Below are 25,687 nucleotides of genomic sequence, written 5' to 3'. Positions count from 1 at the left end.
AATTCTAAATCACATTTAGCTATGATATTTAATATGATCTTTACTGTGTATGTTTGTTTTTAAAAATATAATCCTATCACAACCTTTAAATCAAATGAGTGCTTTCATTGAAAGCTATATTGCTATCTAAGTAATTAAATGATGATGTTGCTTAAAATTTGATTGCTATTCTGTATTTGCAGTTTTATTAATTCAGCAAGCGTTTATCTATTACTGTGTGGCAGCCACAACTTGTCTGTCCCTTGGGACACAAAGGGAGCGAGACTGAGTTGTTCCTTTCAGAGAGGTTTTGATCAACCTGTGTGTGGATATACAGCTGTTGACAGTAATGCTCTGACTATACAGATCGTGTCAGTCACACAGACAGTGTGTAGGTGACTTGAAGTGGGCTTCACGGGGTAAATGGTATTTATAGGACCTGGGCTCTCCCCAGTGAGAAGAAGGGTTGGAAAGGGGAAATGAGACAGAAGTCTCATATCTAGGAGAGGAGCTGCGTGTTGGAAATCAGGAAACCCAAAATCTAGTCTGCTTTGGCCAATTCTTAATTAAATGACGTAGACACATGGTCACACATTTTCTTAACGTCTAAAATAATGGAGAGGTTTATCAGGCAATGCCCAAGTTCCTTTTGCCTTGTGTTTCTGACTCTGTTGAATAAATGGATAATATTTTTATGGAAAGCTCAGCATGTTATTTTTTATTGGAAATTCAACATATGTATTATTACCTATAGTATGGTGAAAGCTCTAGAAAGCACAAAGTTAAATTTTAAAGTTTTTAATTAATTAATTATTTTCATTTTTAAATAATCTCTACACCCAGTACGGGGCTCGAACTCATGACCCTGAGATCAGGAGTTGCGTGCTCTTCCAGCTGAGACATCCAGGCACTAGAGTTGTTAATTTAGTTTTTCTCCATGTGTAAACAGCATTTTTTAAAAGGGATATCCTGAGAAAGAAAATAAATGTTTTTTCATCACCTGTAGTTACGGTTATTTACATCGTCAGATGAGGCTGCATTAGCAGGAGAAGAGTCCAGGGACCCCGAATAGTCAAGTTCGCCTGGTACACCTGCTGGGTACCGTGTTCCTCAGTGGGCAGTTTTGTCCGTCAGTGGAGCGGACTGGAGAGCTCCCCTTCAGTCCGTTTCGCTTTCTTCTCAGAAACACAGTAGACTCCCTTCCCTGTCCAGTGAGATGGGCTGTGCCCTGAGGTCCGGCCAGGAGAGGCCAGGAGAGGCCAGCTGACCGCCTCCGGGCCCGGTCGCCACCTCTCTCGCAGCGGTCAACTCGTCCTTCCCGGCGCCGGCGCAGTGTCCGGGACGAGGGGGATCTTCGAAGCCTTCTGTTGAAGACCGTGGTTTCCCGCACGGGTTCTTGACTGACTGTGTGGGACAGAGCTCCCTCCTCTTCCCTTGTGGCTGACTCGGAGAGAAGCGTTGGAGTCCCAGACCTCCAGCGCTGGTCTCCCGGGTGGCCCGTGTTCCATCCCAGCGGCGGTGCAGCTCCAGCTCTTGCTTTATTTCTTGCCTGTGTGGAGCTTCAGGGCCGCCCAGGCGTGAGAGGGTTAAGCCTTCAGGTTTTCCTGGACGTGTGTGCAGCTCTGCACAGGCAGGCGGCTTTCCGACTCCCAGGAATGTGTTAGAATTTTTCAGAGCCTCCTTCAAGTCTTCTAATTTTCCCGGTTTTCTGTAAGTTTTTTGTTTACCACAGTTTTATCACCAGCTGAGGTAGCTGTGGTGTTAAACAATTGCCATTGATTGTTTTTTGACAAACAGCTCAAAGGAAACACTGTTACAATAAACGGGCTCTGGGTCAGGTCAAACTCAGGCAAAGCCGCACTTGGTCAGGTGATTACGGTTCTCTGGGCATGGATTTGGGAAACTCCAGGCCTGACTGTCCCGATCCGTGGTTGCTGGAGTATCCGTTTTCTCAGCTACTGTGGAACCGAGGAGTAGGGAGAAGAGGGTTTGGGAATGGGAGAAGTCAGAACACCACACAGCTCACGCTCAGCTTGATCTAGCCGTGTTTCTGGAATAAATGCACCTGGGATTGTTGAAGGTGCTTGATTATTCTCCAGAGTTCTGAAAAACTTGCTTTTGATTATTTTTACCAATGTTCTCTCTCTTATAGTTATGGAGAAATGGATTTTCGGAGATTTTTGCATTTCCATCTCTGTTTACATCACCCACTTGTTTATGATGTTTGTCTTTGTTTCTAAAGGAATTCAGTGTAATGAATAGCCGACATGTTTGCGTTTGAGACATGCTTTTGTATTACTTGCCCTATTAATGACTGGTAGAAATATATATATGAGATTAAGAATATTATCCTAGGGGCGCCTGGGTGGCTCAGTGGGTTAAAACCTCTGCCTTCGGCTCAGTTCATGATCTCAGGGTCCTGGGATCGAGCCCCGCATCAGGCTCTCTGCTCAGCCGGGAGCCTGCTTCCCATCTCCCCTGCCTGTCTCTCTGTCTGTGAAATAAATAAATAAAATCTTAAAAAAAAAAAAAAAAGAATATTTTCCTAAATATGGAAATGGTTTTCAGATAATTAACTTAAAGGAAATAAGGTTTTGTTAGAAGACAAAAGATGAAGGAAATCCAGCCCTTTAAAACTGGGAGATGATGAGAACTCTCCATTTTCTAGAGGATTCTGAAGGCTGAACAACTTACGAAGGCCTTGTTGAAGGTCACGTGAGGAACAGTAGTTTTAGTTCTCAGCCTCTGAGTAACTTACAGCAGCAGCACAGAGATAGAATATTAGAGCATTAGGCAAATGAGATACTCTGTATGATATTAGCTTTGGATCAATAACATTATATCTAAACTGATGACGTTTTAAAAAAACACTTTCTTTCCCTCTAGTTTTCCCTTGGCTTTCATGTTATAGGGACGTGTTTTAGTGTAATGATACTTAATATTTTGGAGGCCCTAGATCTCTTCGAGAATCTTTTTTTAAAATTCTTTGAAAAGATTTTTATTTATTTGACACAGAGCACAAGCCGGGGTGTGGATAATGGAGAGGGAGAAGCAGGCTCCCCGCTGAGCGAGGATCCTGATGGGGAACTTGATGCCAGGACCCTGGGACCATGACCTGAGCCAAGGCAGACACTTAACTGACTGAGCCACCCAGGCGCCCTTGTCTTTGAGAATATTAAGAATTACCACCTTGTTCCCCAAAAAAGTGTATATAGTGGCATGTATATGCTGTACTATTGGATCTGACTCAGGACCTTACTGTAGTCTGTTCAAGCTTACAGTTTCTTGTTTGTTTGTTTTTAATATTTTATTTATTTATTTGACAGAGCACACAAGCAGGGGGAGCAGCAGAGGGAGAGGGAGAAGCAGGCTTCCTACCAAGCAGGGAGCCTGACTCGGGACTCGATCCCAGGATCATGGGATCATGACCTGAGCCGAAGGCAGACACTTAACCGACTGAACCACTCAGGTTCCCCTAAGCTTACAGTTCTGTTACACTTCTCAGTTTTATTATTTTTTCTATCAAATTTAAATTGTTAAAATCATCACTGATTGTAGATATACAGATGCTAAAATGTCAGATTGCTATTTCATGCTGTTTTCCCTCTTTTTCTAAAATTTACCAAATAGCTTCCCAGTGGGATAAAATGTGTGTCATAGTATTGCTTTAAATCAGGAATTCTTAACTTTGGAAATTCTGTTTCTGCAACCTTAAGTGATTATTTAAAATTTTTAATTGTCTCTTTTTCAAAAGTACACATATTTAGAAGTTTTGTATATCAGCTGACACTATTGATATTATTTTATTACTTTTCAGTTTCAGTTCAGAAGAATCTGATAGCGCATTGTCTGTTAAAATAAAAATTTTGGGGTACTTGTGTGGCTCTGTCCTTAAGCCTCTGCCTTTGGCTCAGGTCATGATCCCTGGGTCCTGGGATCGAGCCCCGCATTGGGCTCTCCGCTCAGCAGGGAGCCTGCTTCTCCCTCTCCTGCTCCCCCTGCTTGTGTTCCCTCTCTCGATGTATCTCTCTTGGTCAAAGAAATAAATAAAATCTTAAAAAAATTAAAGATAAATAAAAGTCTTCAAACCCTAGCCAGTATAAAAGTCTTAAATCTCTGAGGTGTGTCCGAGCTTGGACATTTGCAGCTCAGGGAGGTTCTGTGGTGCCACGTTGGCTGTGTGTGAACACAGGGCCTTCTGCGGGGCCGGCATCCAATTGTCCAGAGTGCGGATGCAGTCGACGGGTCCGGGCTTGGAGGGCTTCGATTCCAATTAATCAGTTGCTTCATCGGTTTCTTAATTCAGATCAAATATCTCCTGAATGCACTCAATCCTTTTAGTGGTATTAAGAGAAATTAATGCTTTAGAACTGATTTTCATCAATCTCTTATAAATGCCAATATCTTTTTCACTTGCCTCCTAAGTGATGACATTATAGTTGAAGTGTTTGGGACATAGTACAATGGCTCAGCTGTCACCTGTTAGTGGGGCAGAGGTAGGTAAATGACACTGTACTCAACCACATTCTCTCCCTGGTGCTATTCATCTTCCCGGCAGCTTAAAAATTTCATGCAGAGTCATTAAGTCACATAAATGATTTAGGAATCAAGTTTAATGGCGAACGACCTGGTATTACATATGCAAAGTCAATGTCTATTTTTCTTTTGCTGGGCACGTACTGTCCCCGTCTCTTCCAGAGCTATTGGACTCGTGCACTGTTGCGGACGGTCTTCTAATACTACGGGAGAGCTCGTCACGGCGTGTGACAGGCTCCGGAGCCCAGCCGCGCCATGTTCCATCCGTCACTTCAGTGCCACTTGACGCAGCTCTCCTGTGTGACACGTGGCCTAGTGGATCTTAATTTGATTGTCATTAAACCTGTCCTTTCCTGTCAGCTCTTGTCAATTATACAAAATAAAATCAAGTATTCATAAGAAGTCTGTAACGGGATATAAGCAGACGATTTAATAATTCAGTTTCGCCCAGCCTTCGCTGGCCTCCCATGTGGCTGGCGCCGGCCAGGGCACGTCAGCGGGTCCGGTACGTTGGCCGCACTTCTGCGCCCGCCACAGTTCATGCTCTGTTTAAATCCGGTCAGTTCCTGCGAGGCTAGCAGGGAAAGTCCTAGATCTGTTGCCCTGAATTTCTAAAACAGCGGAGCGAAGCGTGTCCTCTTTGAAGACGGCTGTATTGCTTCCAGTGCCCAGTAAGCTTCCAGAGCCCGGCATTGCTTTCACCGAGAAACGTGGGATGTTTGCGCTGTAAGAGGCTCCCTTCTTCCTGCCTTCTGTGTTAGAAAGCAGACCTAGGGCAGAGCTGTTGGCACTGACGTCTCAAGAATCCCGTCCCTGTGTGCTTGCTTCTGCATCAGAACACACACAGGCCCACACGCACATACGTAAACATGCAGGTATTTAAGAGGAGTAAAATCAACTTTGAAAAACTGTTCAACTGTAAAATAACATCCATTGCAAGTTTTCTTGTACTCCTTGTTAGTGAAAGCAGTGTGTAAAATGCTCTCCTCGTGGTAGGTCTTCCGACAAGTAATGCACAACGGAGCCGATTTACGTATTGAGCGGAGTCTCTCAGAGGACGTGGAATCAGACCGCGGTCTCCTGCGAACACCTCCCGCCGTCCGGCGGGTGACTGAGTCGTCACCTCCCTCCGTCCGGCGGGTGACTGAGTCGTCACTTCCCTCCGTCCGGCAGGTGACTGAGTCGTCACTTCCCTCCGTCCGGCGGGTGACTCTGAGTCGTCACTTCCCTCCGTACGGCAGGTGACTGAGTCGTCACCTCCCTCCGTCCGGCGGGTGACTCTGAGTCGTCACTTCCCTCCGTACGGCAGGTGACTCTGAGTCGTCATTTCCCTCCGTCCGGCGGGTGACTGAGTCGTCACTTCCCTCCGTCCGGCGGGTGACTCCGAGTTGTCTCCCGCGGCTCTGGGAGGCTCCTGGAATCGTGATGGCGGCACCGGTGCCCGCGGCACAGCACAGCTGCCAGGGCTGGAGGCGTCCTTGGTGCAGGACTCTCAGGAACACGTTGCAGGGCCTGAACCGCGATGGGTCGGAAGTGCATTGGCTGCTGGAAGAAGTAGTAGGAGAGCAAGAAAAGGCTCCCGGTGCGCGTAGAGCAGCAGTTCCTCCAGAGGGTCGCAGGGAGAACGTGCCTAGCAGGGACGTGGACTGGCACGGACCCACTTTAGCGTTAGCACATTGTGTGAGGCTCTGGGGAGGTGCCTGGGACATTGCCTGGGCTCTGGGGAGGTGCGTCCTGACACGGCTGCCTTCACTGGTTCCCGGGCTTGAGAAAGCGGCAGCCCAGGGGGTTCCTGGCGCGCGGCGCTCGAGGCCGGCTGCCGTGGACTGTCCACGCGGCTGTGGTGTCCACACGGCTCTCGGCTCGGTCCGGTCCCCTGCCCCCGCCGTGCAGATGACGACTTGAGCGCAGCGAAGCAGCTGGACAGGGAACATTGCCGAGTGAGGTCAGAGCCAGTGTTCCGCCCAAGACGGGCTCTTCCTGCCGCGCCCCGGAACAGGGGCCCCTCCTGGGCCTGCTGACCCTGGGGACCCGGCGCTCTTCACGGGGCGGGGGGCGGTTCTGAGGCGCTGGGGGCTCAGCACTGCTGCCTCGGGCCACTAGATACCAGTGGCAGCCCCTTCCCTGCCCAGGTTTAAAAGCTGTGTCCCCACACGTTTCCAAGTGCCCTCCGGGGTGCAGAATCTCTCCTGGTTGAAAAACACTAGAGGACTTTCTTGTTTTCACTGAAGAGAATCCCTAAGTGTTCAGTTATTTTTCTTTTGAGAGTAATTGTTTTAATATTCTTCAGAGATCTTCTCGGTGGGAACGGATGGATTCTGTAGCATTTGACTCCACGGGAAAGAAGCTTCTACTGCGACCCGCGCGGCCAAGGAGCCCGGGGCTGGCCCCATCTCCCTGCTCCCGCCAGACTGAGGCCGAGGCGTCGCCCTGTGAGGTGACGCTCGCCGCTCATTTCCCCAGGCCCGGGGGACCGGGCCTCTTCTGCTCAGCAGCTCCCGCTCCGAGGCAGGGGCTCCGCCCGGTTTTGACGAGCCAGGCTCGGGGAGCCGCAGCTGGTTTTCCCCATCAGCCAGCGTGCCGGGCGGAGCTGGGGGGCCGCCACAGCCCCTCCCCTCACCCCGGCGCCTCCGAGTGGCTCAGACGTCCTCTGACGTGGCCTTTCTGGGCTCCTTAGATGCTGCCGGGCACGTCTTTCACCGCGGCTGGACGTTTGCGGTCACGGTCAGAGCTTCTCCAGGCCGTCTCGGCGCGCTCAGCTCCAGTCCTGCGGGGGCTCCCACGGCGCGTGCCGGCACAGGCGGTGAGGCCCACGGGCCCTTCCGTCCCCGCCGCGGTCTTTCAGTTCTTTTGCTCTCCCGTCCTCAGGCTGGACCATTTCTGTCCTGTCTTCGGGTTTGCTGCTTCTTCCTTCTGCCCTTGGCTTCCCCCGGGAGGTGTCCCTTGTGACTACTCTGCTTGTCAGTTCCTGGATTTCTTCTTTTTTCTGTTTTCTCCCTCTTTATTGATTCCAGTTTGTTCATAATTTGTTTTCTTGACTTTCCTTACATCTTTGTTCAGCTTCTGAGCATCTTTCAGCCTTGTCTCTGTCTACGAGATCCGACATCACATATTCTCCAGAGACAGTGTCTGTTTATATTTTTTCTTCCTTTATTTTATTTATTTAAAGATTTTATTTACTTGAGAGAGAGTGTGTTTGTGAGACAGATCATAAGCAGGGGTGAGGGGTAGAGAGAGAGGGAGAAGCAGCAGACTCCTTGCTGAGCAGGGAGCCCGGTGTGGGTCTTGATCCCAAGACCTTGGGATCGGGACCTTAGTGAAGGCAGATGCTCGACCACCTGGAGCCCCCGGGCGCCCCTTTTCCCCCTTTATAAGTGTGCAGTGACACGGCCCTGTTTCTTCGTGCGCACACTGATTTCTGGGGAACACTGGATGTTTTCACCTTTATGGTGTGCTGACTGTGGAAGTCAGATCCCCACCCGCGACAGTGGGTCAGCCCGAGACTCGGTCGTGACAGTAGTGACGTTGCGGGGAAGCTTCTCGCTCACGCAGCTCACGCGGCACGCACACACGCGCACACACACGTGAGCGCGCACGCGTACACACACACGCCTAATTGGGTTTCTCCTAAGGATGGCACGGGGGCAACTCGTTGTCTTGAAATGAATGAATCATTCATTCATTCATTCATTCATTCATTCTTGGATGAGTCACAAAAGGAATCAGTGCTTTCTTACAGGAACTTTCAGTAGGCGACCAGACCGAATCCAAAGAACAGAGGCCTCTGCTGGCGTTTATTCTAGCCAAAAGCTGAAAAGGGAAGATGGACTCTCCCACTTCCTTCGGCCAGCACTGCGGTCACGGATGTGGGCCCTGAGCACAGAGGCTGCTGGTGTCCAAGCAGAGCAGCGCCTGGACATGGTGCCTCTGGTGGCAGCTGGGCAGCAGTGCTCAGGGTCCGTGGAGTGTGAGCTGGGCTCTGGGTGCAGGAGCCAGGGTCCCAGGTCCCGTAGGGGAAGGGGAGACGGTTGGCCTGGATCGTGAGTGCGCAGGCAGTGACACGCAGACCAGGGAGGGCAGGGAGGGCCTGCGGATGAAGTGACAGGAATGTGTACCCAGAGTGGACAAGGCTCAGCTGTGGTGTCTTGAGCGTGTACATTTGGGGGGTAACTCCAGACCAGAGCAAGGAGGGCCAGTGATAGTCGTGCTGGGGGCGGGGGACACCCAAGATACTCGCGGGCCTCGAACTTGTTTACCGGGTACTTGTCCTGAGTCACCAAGACGTACAGATGCTTGTGGGCTTTCTGTGACAATTCATGTGGTGATGAAACGAATGCTTTGTTTTATATGCTTGTTTTTAGCAATTGCTTTTTCAAAGTTTGATGTAATTGGCCCTTTCCAGTATGTAAAGCATGTGTGATTTCAGACGGAGCACTATAGAACAGCCCCTTCCCACCTTCCTCCCTCTGCAGAGGTCACCCCGGTGGCCACACCCACACATTCCCCCCAACCCCCTGCCCCTGGCCCGGCTCTTCAGCGGACGGTGGTACTTGCGGCACGGCATTTTGCTTCCCTCCCTTACCGATGTACACCCCGCAGATCGTTGACGGTAGCAATTAAGGTGTTTCTCATTTCCCTTTCTCTTCCTCCCTCCCCTCTCCCTCCCCTCCCCCTCCGTGTCTCGCTCCCGGTCTCCTGTCTGTGCGCTGTCCTCCATCCTGTCTGTCTCACGCGGCTGCTCGCCTTCCCCTTCATCGATTCTCACACGATCTGCTCTCAGCCGTTGGTTCCGACCACTACTGGTACAGGATCATCTTGTATGTGTGTCACTTCGTGTCTTGGCTGTTCTGTCTTAGGATAGGTTCTGAGAAGTGGTGGGATAGTGTGGTCAAAGGGTGCGTGGAGTTTTGTTGCTTAATATTCATTCATGTTTCGAATTTGATAGGTTCGTATGGCAGTAGATCTTACCTGTGTTTTGGCACTTTCGCTGGGCTTTTCTTACTGAGCACACATTTTACGGCGGCACATCAGATGATTTATCCGCAGAGTTATGGCACACTCGTGGGTATTTTTGTGTATTATTATTTCATTACTAAAACATGAATTAAAGTTACAAATGACCAAAGTAGTTTTTCTAAAGTAAAGCACTTACTAATATTAAGCCTCCGTAGGCAAGGACACCACATAGCAGGTAAGTGACTAGTTAGTGACCTGTATCTCCTCAGCACACTTGTTTGTGAATCAAATATATAAAGGCTTTTGAGGATTTTTGTTGATGCAGATTTCTGGACATGCTGTTCTCGTCCCTTGTGCCGCACACTTGTGGCCTTCAAGCACCTGTAACTCTGGAATCTTCGTGTCTCCTTCCAAGGTTCGTGTTTCATTCGAACTGATCAGCTTGATGGTGAGACCGACTGGAAGCTGAAGGTGGCGGTGAGCTGCACGCAGAGGTTGCCGGCCCTCGGGGTGAGTTCGCGTGGACTTCCATTGCCTGGCCGGTCGCGCTCCTTCCCAGGCAGCTGACTTGAATGCACTGATTTTTTAAAATGCTTCCTTTAGGGGCACCTGGGGGGCTCACTGGGTTAAGTCTCTGCCTTCAGCTCAGGTTGTGATCCCAGGGTCCTGGGATTGAGTCCCGCATCGGGCTCTCTGCTTGGTGGGGAGCCTGCTTCCTCCTCTCTCTCTGCCTGCCTCTATGCCTACCTGTGATCTCTGTCAAATGAATAAATAAAATCTTAAAAAAAAATGCTTCTTTTACTGCTAACAAAGGGTCATTGAAAATTACGGCAGAATAATTTCCGTGGTGTCTTGGCACGTGACCTGTTCTCGGTGTGGTTTGCAGTGTTCCTGTTGGCCTGACGCTTTGGTCCTCTTTTCTCTTGCGTTCCTTTTCCTCCTGGTTTTTACTTTTAAACCTTGCAATTGAGTAATCTTTAAGATTGAGAACTTTTGGCAGGATTAAATGAGTCCACAAACCAGTATATTTTTGCTAACCGACTTAACTCGGTGGTAGGCTGATTTCCATCGCTTTTGGCAGATTGTGGAACTAGATGAAATTAGCCTCCTTTTGGAGACAGGCACGTCGACTCTGCTGTTCTTGGGACAATAGAGAACCTTCTTCGATTAGGAGGAGGGAGAATGTTACTGTGTCTTGTGACCGAGAGAGAAGGAAGCGGACACTGTCAGGCACCTTGCGTGGTCTTTGCCCAGTGCCCCTTTGTTCCTGGGGAACAGGCAAGAGGTGGCATTAGCGAGAACAGTGGCATTTACCAGATCCCAGCACTGTCAACGATCTGTCACAACACCGAGAATCTCCCCCGGCAGCTCACATCTTCTCTTAACAAAGCCGCAGTGGAGGAGGCTCTGGCCTATTTCCAGAGTGCGTTCTGCTGTTCTGTGGGTAGCCTCTGAGTGTTCATCAGGTCAGGATGGTGGAAAATGTTGTTTAAGTGTTGTATATTTTTAGTTGCTTTCTACCATCTGTTCTCTTAATTAGTGAAGGAAGAGTTGGAAGATACACTCTTTCTCCCCCGGGTTCTGTCAGTCGGCCCGGGTACGTCGAAGCACCGCTCTGGAGCCGTGCACACTCAGAATTCTCCTGCCCTGGCGAGGAGCCGAACTTTGCTCAGTATTTGTGGGGTGTTCTTGGTTGTGACCTCTACTTTGTCCTAATATAGTGACTGTGGCTTTCTTTTGATTGGTGTTGGCGCGGCCTATCTTTCTGTGCTTGCATGTTTACTGTGTCTGTTTCTGTATGTATGAAGTGGGTTTCCTGTTACCATCACACAAGCAGATGCTGTTTTTTCACTTACTCTGACAGTTGTTGCATTTTTAGTGAGTACATTTACCATAATTATTAATAATGGTTGAGTTAAAGGCAGTTATTTTGCTGTTTATTTTCTACTTATCTCATCTCTTTGTTCCTTTTTTCCATCTTTAGGTATTATTTTAGATTTTTAATTACTATTACTGGCTCTAACCGGTAGTTCTATTTTGTAATGATTGTTCTGCGGTTTCCAGTATGTGTTACTAACTTACTGTTATCTTTCTCCAAAGGGTATTATACTATTTTGTATATAATTTAAGAAACTTGCACAGTTAGACTTCCACGTCCTCCTCCTCTGTTGTGTTGTTGTGTCGTTATATTTTACTTCTGCATGTTGTAAGCCACACTGTACAATATATATATTTTTTTCTTTCAAGTAGTCAAACATGGGGACCGGGGTGGCTCAGTCGGTTAAGCATCTGACTCTTGATTTCAGCTCCGGTCACGATCTCAGGGTCATGAGAGTGGGCCCCGTGTCGGACTCTCTGCTCATTGGGGAGTCTGCTTGACGTTCTCTCTTCCTCTCCCTTTACCCTTCCCCAACTAAAAATAATAAATACATCTTACAAAAAAGAGTTGTCAAGCATGTTAAGAAGGTATTAAAAAAATAAAAACCCTCTTTTCCACTTCTATACCATTTACACAGTTTCGGGGTCTTCTTTCCTGAATGTGGATCTAACTTTCAGTTAATTTTTCCTTTAAATCAAAGAACTTCTTTCCGTATGTCTTATAAGAGAAGTCTGCTAGATTAATTGTGAAAGTTTTTGCTTGAAAAATGTCTTAATTTCACCTTCATTTTTGGAAGAGGCTTTTAAGGTTTTTTCTGACAGTTTTCCTTGTCTCTGTCTGCCGTCTCAGAACAGCCCTTGCTTTCTTTGCCTTATACTGTGTGTTGGCTCCTCTTTTTCTGTCTCTTTCTCCAGGCGTTTTTAAGATTTGTGTGTGTGTGATGACTTCTTCAGGAATTGGTGTATGTGTCTTGATTTGTTTTGCTTAAGGTTTGTTAGACTTTTTTTTTTTTTAATATTTTATTTATTTATTTGACAGACAGAGATCACAAGTAGGCAGAGAGGCAGGCGGGGGCGGGGGGAGGCAGCTCCCCGCTGAGCAGAGAGCCCGATGCGGGGCTCGATCCCAGGACCCTGAGATCATGACCTGAGCCGAAGGCAGAGGCTTAAACCACTGAGCCACCCAGGTGCCCCGATTTGTTGGACTTTTTTGATCTGGAGTTTCTTGGTTTTTTTCTCCTCCATTTCAGAAACTTCTAGGCTTTATTTTTCATGCCTTTCTGCTGAAACCCTCCATCTGGGACATCAGCAATATGTGTCTTACGCCACTCGTCATTCCGCTGGTGTTTGAGCTCCCTTGCTCTTTACTTCCTGTGACTTGATTTGGTCCTTTCCTTTGCTGTTTTTGAATTCACTGATTTTGTCTTCTGAAGTATCTAGTCTTCTATTAAGAACATTCAGCAAATTTTTTATTCTAAATACTATATTTTTAATATTTGGGAGCTCTGTGTAGTTCTCTCATTTTTGTTACTGTTTAGCTACCTTTCTTTCCTTCCTGATGTGGTCATACTTTCATTTAAATCTTTTTTTAAAATAAATTAAATACTTTTTTCAGTGTTCATTTAGACATTAAGTCTTCCAGCATTTTATACTACTTATTCTTTATCTGTTAATTCCGTTGTCTCTGTTACTCCATTGTCTCTGTTACGTCTCTGTTATCTGTTAATTCCATTGTGTCTGTGTCTACTTTTTGTTTCAAGAGTGATTTGAGAGAGAGAGAGTATGCGCGTGTGGGCGGGGCGTGGGTGGGTAGAGGGAGAGGAAGCAAGCAGACCCCCACTGAGTGCAGAGCCCCACATGAGACTCAGTCTTGAGACCCTGCGATCACGACCTGAGCTGAAACCAAGAATCGGACGCTTAACTGACTGTGCCACCTGGCGCCCAGTTTTTAAGTTTTTAATTATTCTGCTGTTACAGGTCACAATTTCCTGCTTCTTTGCATGTATGGTAATTTTTTTATTGAATGCTCAGTATTCTAAGTGTATTTTCTCTTTTTTCAAAACCATTGATTTTCTTAGTTTGGCAGCTTGTGAATAAACTGGATTTGTGCTTAAATTTTATTGGGGAGGGCCTGGAGCCTCCTTTATTGTGATGCTGGTGTAATCCCAGTACAAGGGCTTGATCTTTCTGGCACAACCTTAGAAATTCTTGGTTGTTCACAGGTGCCTGTAACTGGCTGGTTGCTTTTGACCTGTCCCCCATGCTGTGTCCTCTCTGAGGCCAGTTCAGGGTTGGGCTCTCTGGTTGCCTTCTGCCTGGCCACACCTCATGTTTCCCGTGCAGGGGTGTGGCGAGCGGCTCCTTCTGTCTCCTGTCATGTGACACGGCCTGACAGTGCCAGCGCCCACGCATCTGCCCTCCGGCCCCTCCTTTCTCCATTCTTCCTGAGACCCACTTGGACCGGCCGTGCTTTCTGTCCGCTTTGCTTTTCTTCTTGGGGCAAAATCAGGCTGTGCTGTCACCGCGTCACTGAGGACCGCTGGCCTACAGTCTCATACGTCTGTGAAGAGGATTCGCGTTTATCATGACACGTTCTTGCCTCTTGGCTTCCTGGTGGGGTTTGAGCCGACCAGGGGTCGGTCCTGCTATTTCATAGTTGTGTGTTTCTCCTTTGTGTCCTGCTCTTCTCGGAGGCACCCTCAGGGGACCCTCCAGGGCTGAGAGGTGTTCGATGAGTCGTCACGGACTGGGGAGGGTTTCTCTCTGCTCTCGTGCCCAGATGGGGGCCCGGCCCGCGTCTTGCTGTCAGAGGCTCCTTGGCAAGGAGTCCCGAGTCACGGGCGGGACAGGTGGGAAGGCTGGCGCTAGGCGGTCCTTTGGAGCAGCTGGAGTTGGCTGGGTGCGGAAGGGAACGTGAACGAATGTGTCTGAAGGGAAAGCCCAGGCACAGTAACGAGTAACCGCCCCCGAGGGGACGACAGTCGTGCAGAACTTGGAACGTCCTGTGGTGGAGGCCAGGGCCGGGCACCCTGCAGGGGAGCCGGTGGCTGTGCCCCACAGCTGGCCGCTGTCCTCGACAGGTGCGGGTTGCAGGTGCACACAGTCATGCACCGGACAGCTGCACAGCGGTCAGTTGCGTCTTAGAAGAGTAGTCGAATCCCACCGCACCGGCTGGACCGTCCGGTGTCCTCTGCTGTGGTCCACAGGAAGTGACATTTTATTATGCTCAATATTATAAGGATCTTTTCCTCATCTTTATTAATGACAGATGTGTATCAACTTCAAAAACAGTCACAAAGGTACAGTAATGGTAATTTTTGAATGTCATGATTGGTGTACTTTGATCGTGTGAGTTACCGTTTAGGTAAAGGAACTAGTAAATGAAAACATTTTCAGTTTTGATATCACCATAAAACTAATAAGCAGTATATTCTAGAAAAAAAGGAAGTTTAAGTGAATATCTGGTTCATTAAATTAAATTTGTAGCTTCATATACTTTGGCACATATGTATAGATTTCGTAGGGAAAAGAGCTCTAATTTCTTTATGGATTCAGGCATGGCAATTTGGCTTTTCATTGACTAGTTTACTCGCCCCCTGTCACTCATACGGACTGCTCTGTCTCGGAGGCAACGGTTTGGGGACATTTGGTGTCCTTCCCAGTGTGCGTATCAACAGCCAAACATCATGATGCCGAGGAGTCGGCCTGTAAACCTACGCGCTGTTCCTGAAGAACCAAGGGCGCCACCAAGAATGCTCTCTCCGATTCCGTTGGAGCCCCTGGTCTGATGATGTGACCAGTGAAAACTGGAACAAGCTACTTGATAGTCACTGTGCCTCCAGCCTGTGGCGGCGGGCTGGGCTTGTCACTGCTGTGCAGGCGGCTAGAAGACGTGCTTTGCGGGCACCCATAGATATTCGGGAAACGCGCCTCTGGCTTTTGTGATCAGGCGAATTTATTAACAACAATGAGGTCACAATAAATCATGACTTGCTGATTTATTTCAAAAGATCCATATAGCAGTAAACAATACCATTTACATTTAATTAGTTTTATTGAACGAAAGGCAATTTTATTTGTAATGAACCACATGTTATGATTAAGGATGTATTTTAATGACCTTTAAGTAATGCGAACAAATGTTGCCCTTGACCTAATAGCAGAGGCTTTCCTACATTATTGAAAACTTCAGAATGATTTTTAAATTATCGTGAAAAGCTTCGAATGACAATCTCATTATTGTGCCATTATTCAGTCATTTGATGTCTGATACACTAGACGAAACGCGTTCCTCTGAATGTTCATGTGCATGCAGAGATGAGGGCTGTTGCCAGAGTTGTTCCGTGGATCGAAAGCTCGTCTGTCACGCGAGAGCTTCATTTCTTTAGAAACACTCCGGTAGGGTAATGTTCGAGCGACGCAGGGTTCTCAGCCCTGCCTTATCCCGGGAGTCGCTTGGCTGCTTATTGAACATGCTTGCGGTTTTCCCTAAGCCCACGTCATTACGCGATGTGCTTTTTCTTGTGCAAACCAGCTTGCCTTAATTAACTTGAAAATAACTTTATATTAGTTCACGTATGCTCTCTGAACGGCAGTAGCAGACCCGCGGTGGCCAGCTGCTCTGCTCACGCTCGATCCAGTACAGCGTCTCTGTTCGCTAGAAAATGGAAAATTCATCAGTCTGTGTTGTCCAGGCCCTGATGAAGGTGTGTGAATGAGCGTTCCCAAGTCAAACAGACTCGTGAAGAATTTCTAGGGCAGGAGTGGGGACGAGGTCTCCTTCTGCCTTGTTGGCGCTCTCTGCTGGCAGGGCCCGCCCTCCCGGTCATGGGCAGAAGTGGCAGGTGCTGTGTGGCCCGTGGTCTGTGCGCCCTGGAGTCGGACTCAGTGGATGTGTCTTGAACTCAGTTGTTCAAAGGCATTTCCCATGGAGGACCGTTTGGGTTCTGTTCTGAGAGTCATTTTTGGAGGTTCTGTCAGGAGTCTAACCCCTTCCTGTAATTTTGGAAGGACGTCACCCCATGTGTGAAATCCCTCTCCGTTCCTGAGATCTGGGGCGGTTTCTGTTTCCTGAACCCATGCTCCACAGATTAGGAGAGGAGTTTGTTCCCCTCCCTCGACAGTGCAGAGTTGGGTGGTCTGAGGCTGAGCGGGCAGCTGTGTCATCACTCAGGTGACGCCCGCCTGTGCCCCCGTGACTGCTCCCCTCCGGCCGTAGCGCTGCTCGTCGTCCTCCGCCCCACACGGCCGGAGCTGGCTGGAAAGGATGCCGCGGGCGGCGTGGTGCGGCGGGGGCCGGACGCCCATCGAAGGCCTGGGAGCCCTGTCTTTAGCAGGAGTCAGGAAGGACCGCAGGAGGTGTCTCTGCCGCGCCATCTCTTCCGTTAGTTTTCCGGTGACTTTCTTTGACTTCGTCAGGTCCTTCCTCCGGGGCGGTGCGCGCGCAGACTTCGCAGTCAGCTCTCCTGGAGGCTCTGCTGCCCGCAGAGCAGAAGGTTCCCTCTGGGCTTGGTACAGCCAGCACGCTCGTGAGCCTAAGCCACTTGAAGATTTGTGTGCTCCCCACTCAGCTACAGTAAAGTAGGAAATAAATGCAATGTAAACAGCAAAATAGTTGTTTTCTAGAAATGAAGGAAGCTGTATCGTTTTTAGACCGTGGCTTGTTTTCGGGGAAGGACCGTTTAAGTGATCGAGCATGACCTGCAGCCCGCCGTTCGAGGCTCCCACGAGCAGAGGCGATCAGACCGGGCTGGGTAAATCGGGGTGTCCAGGAGTAGGAGAGAGGGAACACAAATCTCTAATATATTTTGGGAAATCTGAGGGGATATTACAGTCCAAACAGAAGCTATGAGGAAAGACCCCGTAGAAAGGCGAGCTCGTAGAAGACACAGTTGCCGAAATAACAACACGCAGCGGGTCTGGAAGACGGACGGACTGTTCGCTTCATCTGTTGGCTTTTTAGCCAGACCTCTCTGTTTCTTTTGTAGTTGCCAGAGATCCTAATACGTGTTGAACTGAAAGTGTGTTGTGAAAAGTTAGAATTGGGTCACTTGACACGGAACGTAAGAACCTTGTTGTTGGATGGGTCTGTTTACCATGCCTGTCCTTTCTGCGGACGGCGCACTGTGCCCTTTTGTCTTCACCTTCCTTTCTGTGCGTTCACAGGCGTCTCACGTGCAGTGTATCTGCATATGACCTGTTCCTATGTTTTATCTGTATTTTAAGGAAAAATGGGGTGGAAAAACAGCATTTTTGTTTTTCTTTTGCTATGTATTATTTTCGTTCCTCACCATTCCCTTCTAAAGACTAAATTTGTACTGGATAATATTTCCCTTTGGCCTCAAGAGTTTATGTTACCATTTCTTGTAGTGTATGTCTGCTAATAGTAAATTCTTGTTCTTATTTTTCTCAAAATATCTTTATTTCTCCTGTTTTTGTGAAGGGTATTTTTGCTGAATATTGAATTCTTGGAAGACAGATTCCCCCCGCCCCCGCCATAGCACTCTAAATATTTTGTTCCACTGTCTCCTGCTTCCATTATTTCTAATGAGAAATCAGTGTTATTTTCATCGTTGTTCCCTGTGTGTAATATTTATTTTTTTCTGGTATGTTTGGAATTTCTCTTTGGTTTTTTAGCAATGGGACTTTGGGCTTGCTTTCTTTCTTTCTTTTAAATTTTATTCATCCATCTAGGAGTTTTCAGGGCTTCTTGCATCTGTCTGGGCATATTTTTATGCCCAGCACATTTTGCATATTTTTAGTCATTTTTTTTTTTCCAAATAGTTTTCCTTCCCCATTCTTTCTCCGCTCCTTCCAGGAACCCAATTGTAAGCATGTTAGATCTCTTGATACCCTGTCAGAGCATGCAGCTGTATCCTTTCCTAAATCTTTTTCTCTTTGTGCCTTCAGACTCATTATCTCTTTCTTGGTCTTTCTTCAGTTCATTGACTCTGTTCTGTCATCTCCAATCTGCTGTTAAGTTTAAATAAATAAAATAAATAAGCTAAATAAAAATAAATTTTTTCAAATACTGTATTTTTTAATTCTGTAATTTATTTTTCTGTGCTATGGTTTCCCATTGTATATTCTTTTTAGGAGAATTTTTCATTTAATTCTTTGAGATATTAAAACTGCTTTGAAATTCTCGTCTCTTAATTCTGATATCTGGTCATCTCAGAATTAGTCTTTCCCGAATCTCAACCTTGTGTTCTTATGTCTTCGTGTGTCTAGAGGTTGGGATGGTGTCCTCAACATTTCTAATGCTAAATTGTAGACACTCTGGATTGGCTTATGTTCTTCTGAAGAGTACTGTTTTGTGTTTGGTTTTGTTCTACTTGGTAGTTCACGGGGCTGAAGTTGAACTCCAAGCTCTGTCTTCCGTGCAGTTGGGGTCTTTGTTCACTTCCATCAGCTGGGGTGCTGGAAACCCGCCCTGCACGTGGGTTGTGTGGGGTCGGGGTGAGAGGGTGCCAGAGTCCAGGCTCCTCTGAGGCACTCTCCCACCTCAGGTCTCCACCTCCCCTGCTGCTCGTTAGCTGCTGTGGTTACTCCCGTCTTGGGCCTCTGGGTCTTCATGCCTTCAAGTCTGTGATTTTCTAAAGGTGGTGGCTGTGCTAAAACATTCGTTTTGAGGCAAAACCCAAATGAAACAAATTAACAAAAGATGAAAATGAGAACTATAAGAATGGTAAACTCTCTGTTTTGGGGGACCTTTAAGACCACCTCCAGTTTTAATGATTCCTTAGGAGGACTCCCCCGCCAGGACTTAGCACATAATTCTCCTCATGACCATGGTTTATTCCAGCGATGGGACGCGGGACACAGATAGCCCAGTCAAGGCACTGGGGTGATTCTGGAGGAAGCAGGGGGCACGGCTCTCGACCCATCCCGGTGGACTCCCACAGGACACACTGCATACCCGCGGCAGCCGTTACAAGAACACAAGTGAGATGGTTCCTACTGTGGAAGGGCAGGAGAGGCCATGGGGCATTCCTCTGTTGGGTGCACGCGAAGTTGCCAGGCTCCTGGAAGGAAGCAGGTGTTCGGTATAAACCACGCTGCTTGAGTAAATCGGTCAGTCACAGGCGGTCTTTCTCATCTGGGAATGGTGGGAATGCTCCTGCCATCCACATCTCTAGACCCCAGCCAAGGGCCAGCCTTGCTTGTGAGCAGGCCTTTCTCAAGTCCGTGCTCCTGTTGCTGCACAGCCCACTGCCTTGGCCCAAGTGTCTTTACAGGAGAAGTGCTAGCAGCTTTGTTGTTCTGGGACCTCACTCAGCCGGTGAGTCCAGTCTGCATGCCTGCTGCCAGGCGTGCCCTATAGAGGCCCTGGCCGTGAAGACAGTACTATCAACCATTCACCAAAAGTCCAAGTGAGAAGTCCAAGCTGCCAGATGTGCTCTAGGCCCGGAAGCCCTTTTGAGTCTCAAATGCCAATCACTGGCAGCAGGAGGGTTTTCTGCTAGACGGGAGAGCCTGCCAGCAGTTTTGAGAAGCAGAGGTGACCTCCTTCCTCTGCTCCTCCCCAGTGCTGTGCCCCCAGGAGTCCTCACGTTGTCAGCCCAGACTTTCAGCTCAAAGGGTTTTATCCAAGAAGCACAAAGCATTTAGGATACCTGGATGGCTCAGTCAGTTGAGTGTCTGACTCTTGGTTTCAGCTCAGGTCAAGGGATCGAGGGACTGCAGGGTCATGAGATCGAGCCTCACACTGGGCTTCACGCTTGACGGGGCGAGGGGTCTGCTTGGGATTCTCTCTCCGCCCGCCCTCCCCTGCTTGTTCTGTCTCACCCTCTTTGTCTCTCTCTCAAATAAATCTTCCTTAAAGAAGCACAAAGCATTTTTTTACAGGAAATTATTTTTTTCTTTAGAGAAAGATTGTGTGTGTGTGTGTGTGGACTGGGGGGGAGGAGCCGAGGGAGCAGGAAAGAGAATGTCTCGGAGCCGAGTGCAGGGCTTGATCCCGTGACCCCAAGAGCACAACCGGAGCTGAAGTCAGGAGCCAGACCCTTATGAGACCAAGAAGCCAGGCTCCCGTCCGGGAAAACGCTGTTACACAAATTAATGCCGAAGACCATCATGTTTAGGAATTGCTCAGGAGGAGATCTAAGGCCCATTTCAAAACAGCTTCATGGGGCCACCTCCTCTTTGTCCCCATCATTTCTCTGGGGAGTGGCCCAGAAGAGATGATTTACTTTCTGGAGCAGCAACACCTAGGAATCACACTGCCTCATTGTAGGCGCACACACGGGGCAGGTGAGGGACACGGGTTCAGGAACGTGGTCCGCTGTCGCAGACTGTAGTCGATCGGGACTGCCGGCCGCAGGTTAATGGCAGCCAGGCACTCCCGAGACAGATGGGGCTGCGGTGGGGTCACCAGGATGGTGCGGGCCTCCTCCTCTTTCAGCGTTGAACAGGGGTCTCGTGTTGGTACCGAGAGCAGTTCGATTTCATCGCGCCCGGCAGAGTGTGGGCCCTTGGTTGTGGGTGGCCCAGCGGACCCAGCCAGCGGCCAGTTGTTTTAATGCTTAATGTCGCCCCAGGGGGTCTGAATTCTTGCACCTGTTGCCGGTCCCGGCTCCGTTTGTGAACCTGTTCCTGCATCAGCTTGGTGCTGATCGCGCCATGATTGCAACAGCCCTGGCCGGCCGCGTCGGGCCCAGCCTCGAGTGCAGTGCACGCAGCGGGGGCCCGTGAGTCCAGGGCTCCGGGTGCTGTGGCTTCCAGGCCATGCAGTGAGCGCCGTGCTCCACGGAGGGCCTGTGGGTGCGGTCGGGGGGGTCTGTCTGTCATGACGCGCTGGGAAGCCCACTGTGTTCCGACAGCAGCTTGGCCTGCCGTCCACGGCTGTTACCTTGCTGTCCGGTGAGCTCGCAGCTGGCAAGTCCTTGTCTGAGTGGCTAGGTTTCTCCATCTCCGCTGGTTTTTCTCAGTAGTCACAGGATTGTCGCGTCCAACCTGCATTTGTGTGACAGAATGTTCCTTGTCTTGGAGAAGTCTCCTTCCCTTTGCAGCGGAGCGTCTGCCGTGGTTCTCAGGCGTACTTCGGATGCCTGTCGTTACTGCGTAGATTACTGGGGAAGTGCAAGGGCAGTCCTCATCTTCGGTCAGCGAGACTGGAAATGCGGGCCGCGCGGAGGCCAGGGCTCTGCAGCGTCAGGCTCCTGGGGGTGGGTTGGCCGTGGCCCTGGCGAGGAGCACGGGGGCACAGCCGGCTGGAGCTCTTTACCTCCTTGTTGGTGTGGGTCTGGTTTAAATTTCAGGCCCGTTAGTAAGGACAGATTGCTTAAACTTCGGTATAGCGCTCTACTTGCCCAGCTTTCTGATAGCCAGTTAAGCATATATTTTTTCAAACACGACTGAAATATCTAGAACTGAAGACCTCTGATAGTTTACTCTGCAAGGCTTCAGTATGAGTAATCTCCGTTGTGGATGTGATTCACCCGCTTAGAGCATCATTCACGTCCACCCGGATCAGTTTGGAACATACTTAGACGCGTCAGATTTAGCCGGTCGCTCTGCAGCCGCCTCCCTGGGCGACCTCAGCCGGGCTTTCTGCCTGTGTGCTTCGGAGTCTCCTAATGTCGGTGACCCGCTGGTCGCGTTAGGACGTGCGGGATCGCCACTCAGAGGAAATGGGAAGTCCCTCACCCGTGGGCTGCCTGGTGGGCAGCGTAGTCAGAATCCCGTGTGGGTGTTGGTGTTGTTAAAGGCCACACAGATGAGGAACTTTTGAGTATTATAAATTCTTTGTGATCTCCTGGTAAAAATAATCATGCACCATTAAAGAATTTAAATTTGTTATCAACACATTTTCATTTATTATAACATCATTTTGATAAAATTACATAGAGTTTTAAAGAAGATACGGTCCATATATATATACAATGCAATATTACGCCTCCGTCAGAAAAGATGAAGACCCAGCTTTCGTGTCAGCACAGACAGGACTGGAGGAGATGATGCTGAGTGAAATAAGTCAAGCAGAGAGACTCCGTTATCATATGGTGTCAGTTACTTGCTGAGCATAAGGAGAAACACCCAGGACATGGGAGATGGAGAGGAGAAGTGAATAGGGGGAAATCGGAGGGGGAGACGAGCCACGAGAGGCTGCAGACTCTGAGAAACTGAGGGTTTGGGAGGGGGAGGGGTTGGGGGTGTGTGAGCCTGGTGGTGGGGCTTAGGGAGGACATATGTCGCATGGAGCCCTGCGTGTGGTGCATAAACAGTGAGTTCTAGAACACTGAGAAAGGAAAACTACAATGTTAAAAATACTTAAAATTTCTAAATCAGCAGATGTACTTTTATAAATTGTCTTAAAATAAGGTGTTTAAATGTCATCTCTGGGGACTTACTGTTGAAACGTTTATCTGTTGCCTGTGAGTGGGGTGACCCAAACCACTTTTTTTCTACTTCAAAGCTAGTTCTGGGAATATTGCTGTGAAGTGTGAGTGGTTAAAGCCTTCCCATACGATTTCGTAAACTAGGTCGTGGGGATGTGACTCAGGCACGTGGGAGAAATGCAGTATGTTCATGGCTTTAAGGAAGTTGATGGTTTATAGCATATACAGCCGCCTTTAGAAGAAAAAACACACAAATAAATTTAGGAATTTGCTGAATTGTTTTATAGAACTTAAGTAGAATTGTGAGGATTACTTAAATCCCACTGAATTCTTGGGTATCTCTGTAACTTCCAAATGTCATGTCATGCACGGTATGACCAAACTCCATGAGGTGTACCTTTAAACTCGGACTCTGGGGCAGCCCCAGGCCGTGTGGCGTTTTGGAGCATCTCCCAAGAGCTCGACACACACCTGTCATTCCGCAGCAGTCTGTTGGAACCAGGAGAAATTGCCACACCTCTGTCGAGCTTAAACATTATTTTCCTTAGTTACCTTCCATCCTAACATAGTGTTGGCGCACAAGATCCAGGGTAACCAACCATCACTTTTGGTAAATAACATACGAAAGATGTTAGCTGGTGACTGAAAAATTTCCAGGTAGTTTTGTCTAATGACCTTGTAATTAATTCTGATGTTCTCTATTCCAGGACCTTTTTTCAATCAGTGCTTATGTTTATGCTCAGAAGCCACAACTGGATATTCATAGTTTTGAAGGCACATTTACCAGGGTAAGTTAAATCTTTTGTTAAATACAAGTATATTCATTGTGTGCATACGTTAGAAACAGTAAGCCTTAAATTTGAATAAATGAGAACAGAAGCTTTGAACTGAAAAGGGAAAGCCTAGAGAATGTTTCCCCCTCGGTCCCTGTGGGGCCGTGTTTTCGTTCAGTGTACTTTCTCTGGAAATGGTCCTTCTCCTGAAAGTGTAAGTCAGCAAGGGGAAGTACCCTCGCTAGTCCGGTGTGGGTCGGGATGGTAGTGAGCTCACTGTCACGGCCGTGTCGTCCCCTGTTCTGTGCTGACCGGGTGGCTGTGGGTCTGCTCACGTACACGTGTGTGCTTTGTGCCGTTCTTGGCACAGTCGTCTTGTTTCAGTACAGCTTGACATCCCTTCTCCCCCCATGACTCCCCGGTCAGTAACTTGACTGTAACAGCGGAGACTGATCTTCTAAATGCTTTATGATACTTGAAGGGTTTTAATATGCGACTGTCATTTACCTTTAGTTCCTGCAGATTTCTGTCGGGTGGTCGGCTTCATTTCCCTCTTGCTCACGGACCGGGATTAGCGAGCAGTTGTCATCGTTTGAGAAAGCGCTTGCTGGTGCCAGACCGTGAGCACATTATGGGGCAGTGAAATGAGGTGTCTGTAGAGGAGGTGGTCGTCAGTCACTGCTTTGTGACTTTGCTGTTACGGGTGCTTCAGTTACAGTACGTTCAAGGTGCTCACGGAATCGGTTTCCATGAGGGAGACGAGGCAGTGTACAGTGAGTTCTGGAGAAAACCCAAGGTCTGTGTGTTTGTATAAAAATATTTATGAAAAAGAGCATCTTCTAATTAAAGACAATTTAGTATATTTGAGAAAAAGCCTTACCCAAGGGCTTCCTTAGTAAGAATAGTTAGGAGTTATTAACTAAGGGGGCACCTGGGTGGCTCAGTCAGTGAAGCGTCCACCTTCTGCTCCAGTCATGATCCCGGGGTCCTGGGATCGAGCCCTGCTTCGGGCTCCCTGCTCAGCGGGGAGCCTGCTTCTCCCTCTCTCTCTGCCTGCTCTACCTGCTTGTGCTCTCTATGTTTCTCTGTCAAATAAATGGATAAAGTCTTAAAAAAAAAAGTTACTAACTTAGCCACTATTACTGTTTTAGAATAGTACTTTCTTCCGTTCTCTTTCGCAGATTTCTCTTGCTTATCACCTGCTAGGAGTTGGAAACGTGTGTGTGCGTGTGCGTGTGCGTGTGGCGTCCCACCGAGTCAGTGCGAGGGAGCAGGAGTGTGGCTGAACACAGCCAGGCCGCAAAGCCCAGTCCACACAGTGCGAGACTTGTGTGCGTGGCTCAGCGCGTGCGGCTGTGTGTGATGCGCAGGCGCGGGGGAAGGGTGGCCCGGCTCAATCCTGGAGGTCTTGTCGGAAGAAGAAGCCATTTCCGGGTTTCCAGCTTAGAAGAGAGACTGCGATAGTGGTTTCTGAACAAGAGTCCTCTTGACCTCCGGTGTGCTTGGGGCGAAGGCAGTCACGTGCATTTGCTCCCGTCCCCACAGCCTCGCCAGACCGTGCAGGCCGGGCGCGGGGGTAGCTCGGCCGCCCAGAGCTCGTGCACACAGCTCACGTGGGAGGGCGGGAAGGCGCTCGGTGTCCGTAAGGGAGGACTAGTGGCGCCGCAGCGCAGTCGGCTCCCGAGCCGCGGGAGGGCCCAGGAGCTCGTCTCAGGGTTTGGGCCCGTCGAGGCTCTGGCGTTCGCAGCAGTTACGTTCGCCTCATGTGAGTAGACTGCGCATTCTCGATGGGTGCAGGCCCGCCGCCCGGCCTCGCGTGGCCTCTGTTTGCTGTTCCTAACAGGATTTTATTTCACTCCTTTTAAATATGTTCATAGTGCGCTCTGGATTACTTACGGAGAAAAAGCTTTATTTTTGTGTACGTCTTTCAAACCAGAAAGAAAGGAAAAACCATGCTAAGTAACTGGTCTGTAACTGGAAATGGGATTCATCAGTTCAGCTACGGGATGTCAAGTGAGCATCTGAAGGAGTGACGCCGGACGCCTGGTGGCTCCGTGGTGAAGCCGCTGCCTTCGGCTCAGGTCATGATCTCGGGGTCCTGGGATCAAGACCCACATCGGGCTCTCTGCTCGGCGGGGAGCCTGCTTCCTCCTCTCTCTCTGCCTGCTTCGCTTCCTGCTTGTGATGTCTGTCTGTCAAGTAAATAAATAAAATCTTAAAAAAAAA

The 25,687-nt window shown here is 48.8% G+C and overlaps 1 protein-coding gene across 9 annotated transcripts in view; it reads left to right on the top strand.

The window, feature by feature from the left end:
• Positions 1-25,687, top strand: part of ATP9B (ATPase phospholipid transporting 9B (putative)) — a 223,685-nt gene that overhangs the window by 70,692 nt on the left and 127,306 nt on the right. For 8 of the 9 annotated variants that reach the window (XM_044242779.1, XM_044242783.1, XM_044242781.1 and 5 more), the window contains 2 exons: positions 9,887-9,981; positions 23,396-23,476. In XM_044242779.1, the coding sequence (XP_044098714.1) occupies positions 9,887-9,981; positions 23,396-23,476 (176 nt within the window). Of the gene's footprint in view, positions 1-9,486; positions 9,577-9,886; positions 9,982-23,395; positions 23,477-25,687 lie in introns of those variants that run through there. The other variant, XM_044242787.1, reaches the window with a different exon arrangement.

Source organism: Neovison vison, chromosome 3 (assembly GCF_020171115.1).
Source record: "Neovison vison isolate M4711 chromosome 3, ASM_NN_V1, whole genome shotgun sequence".
Lineage (NCBI taxonomy): Eukaryota > Metazoa > Chordata > Mammalia > Carnivora > Mustelidae > Neogale > Neogale vison.
Note: the sequence above shows the minus strand (reverse complement) of the source record. Positions and strands in the feature narration are given on the sequence as shown.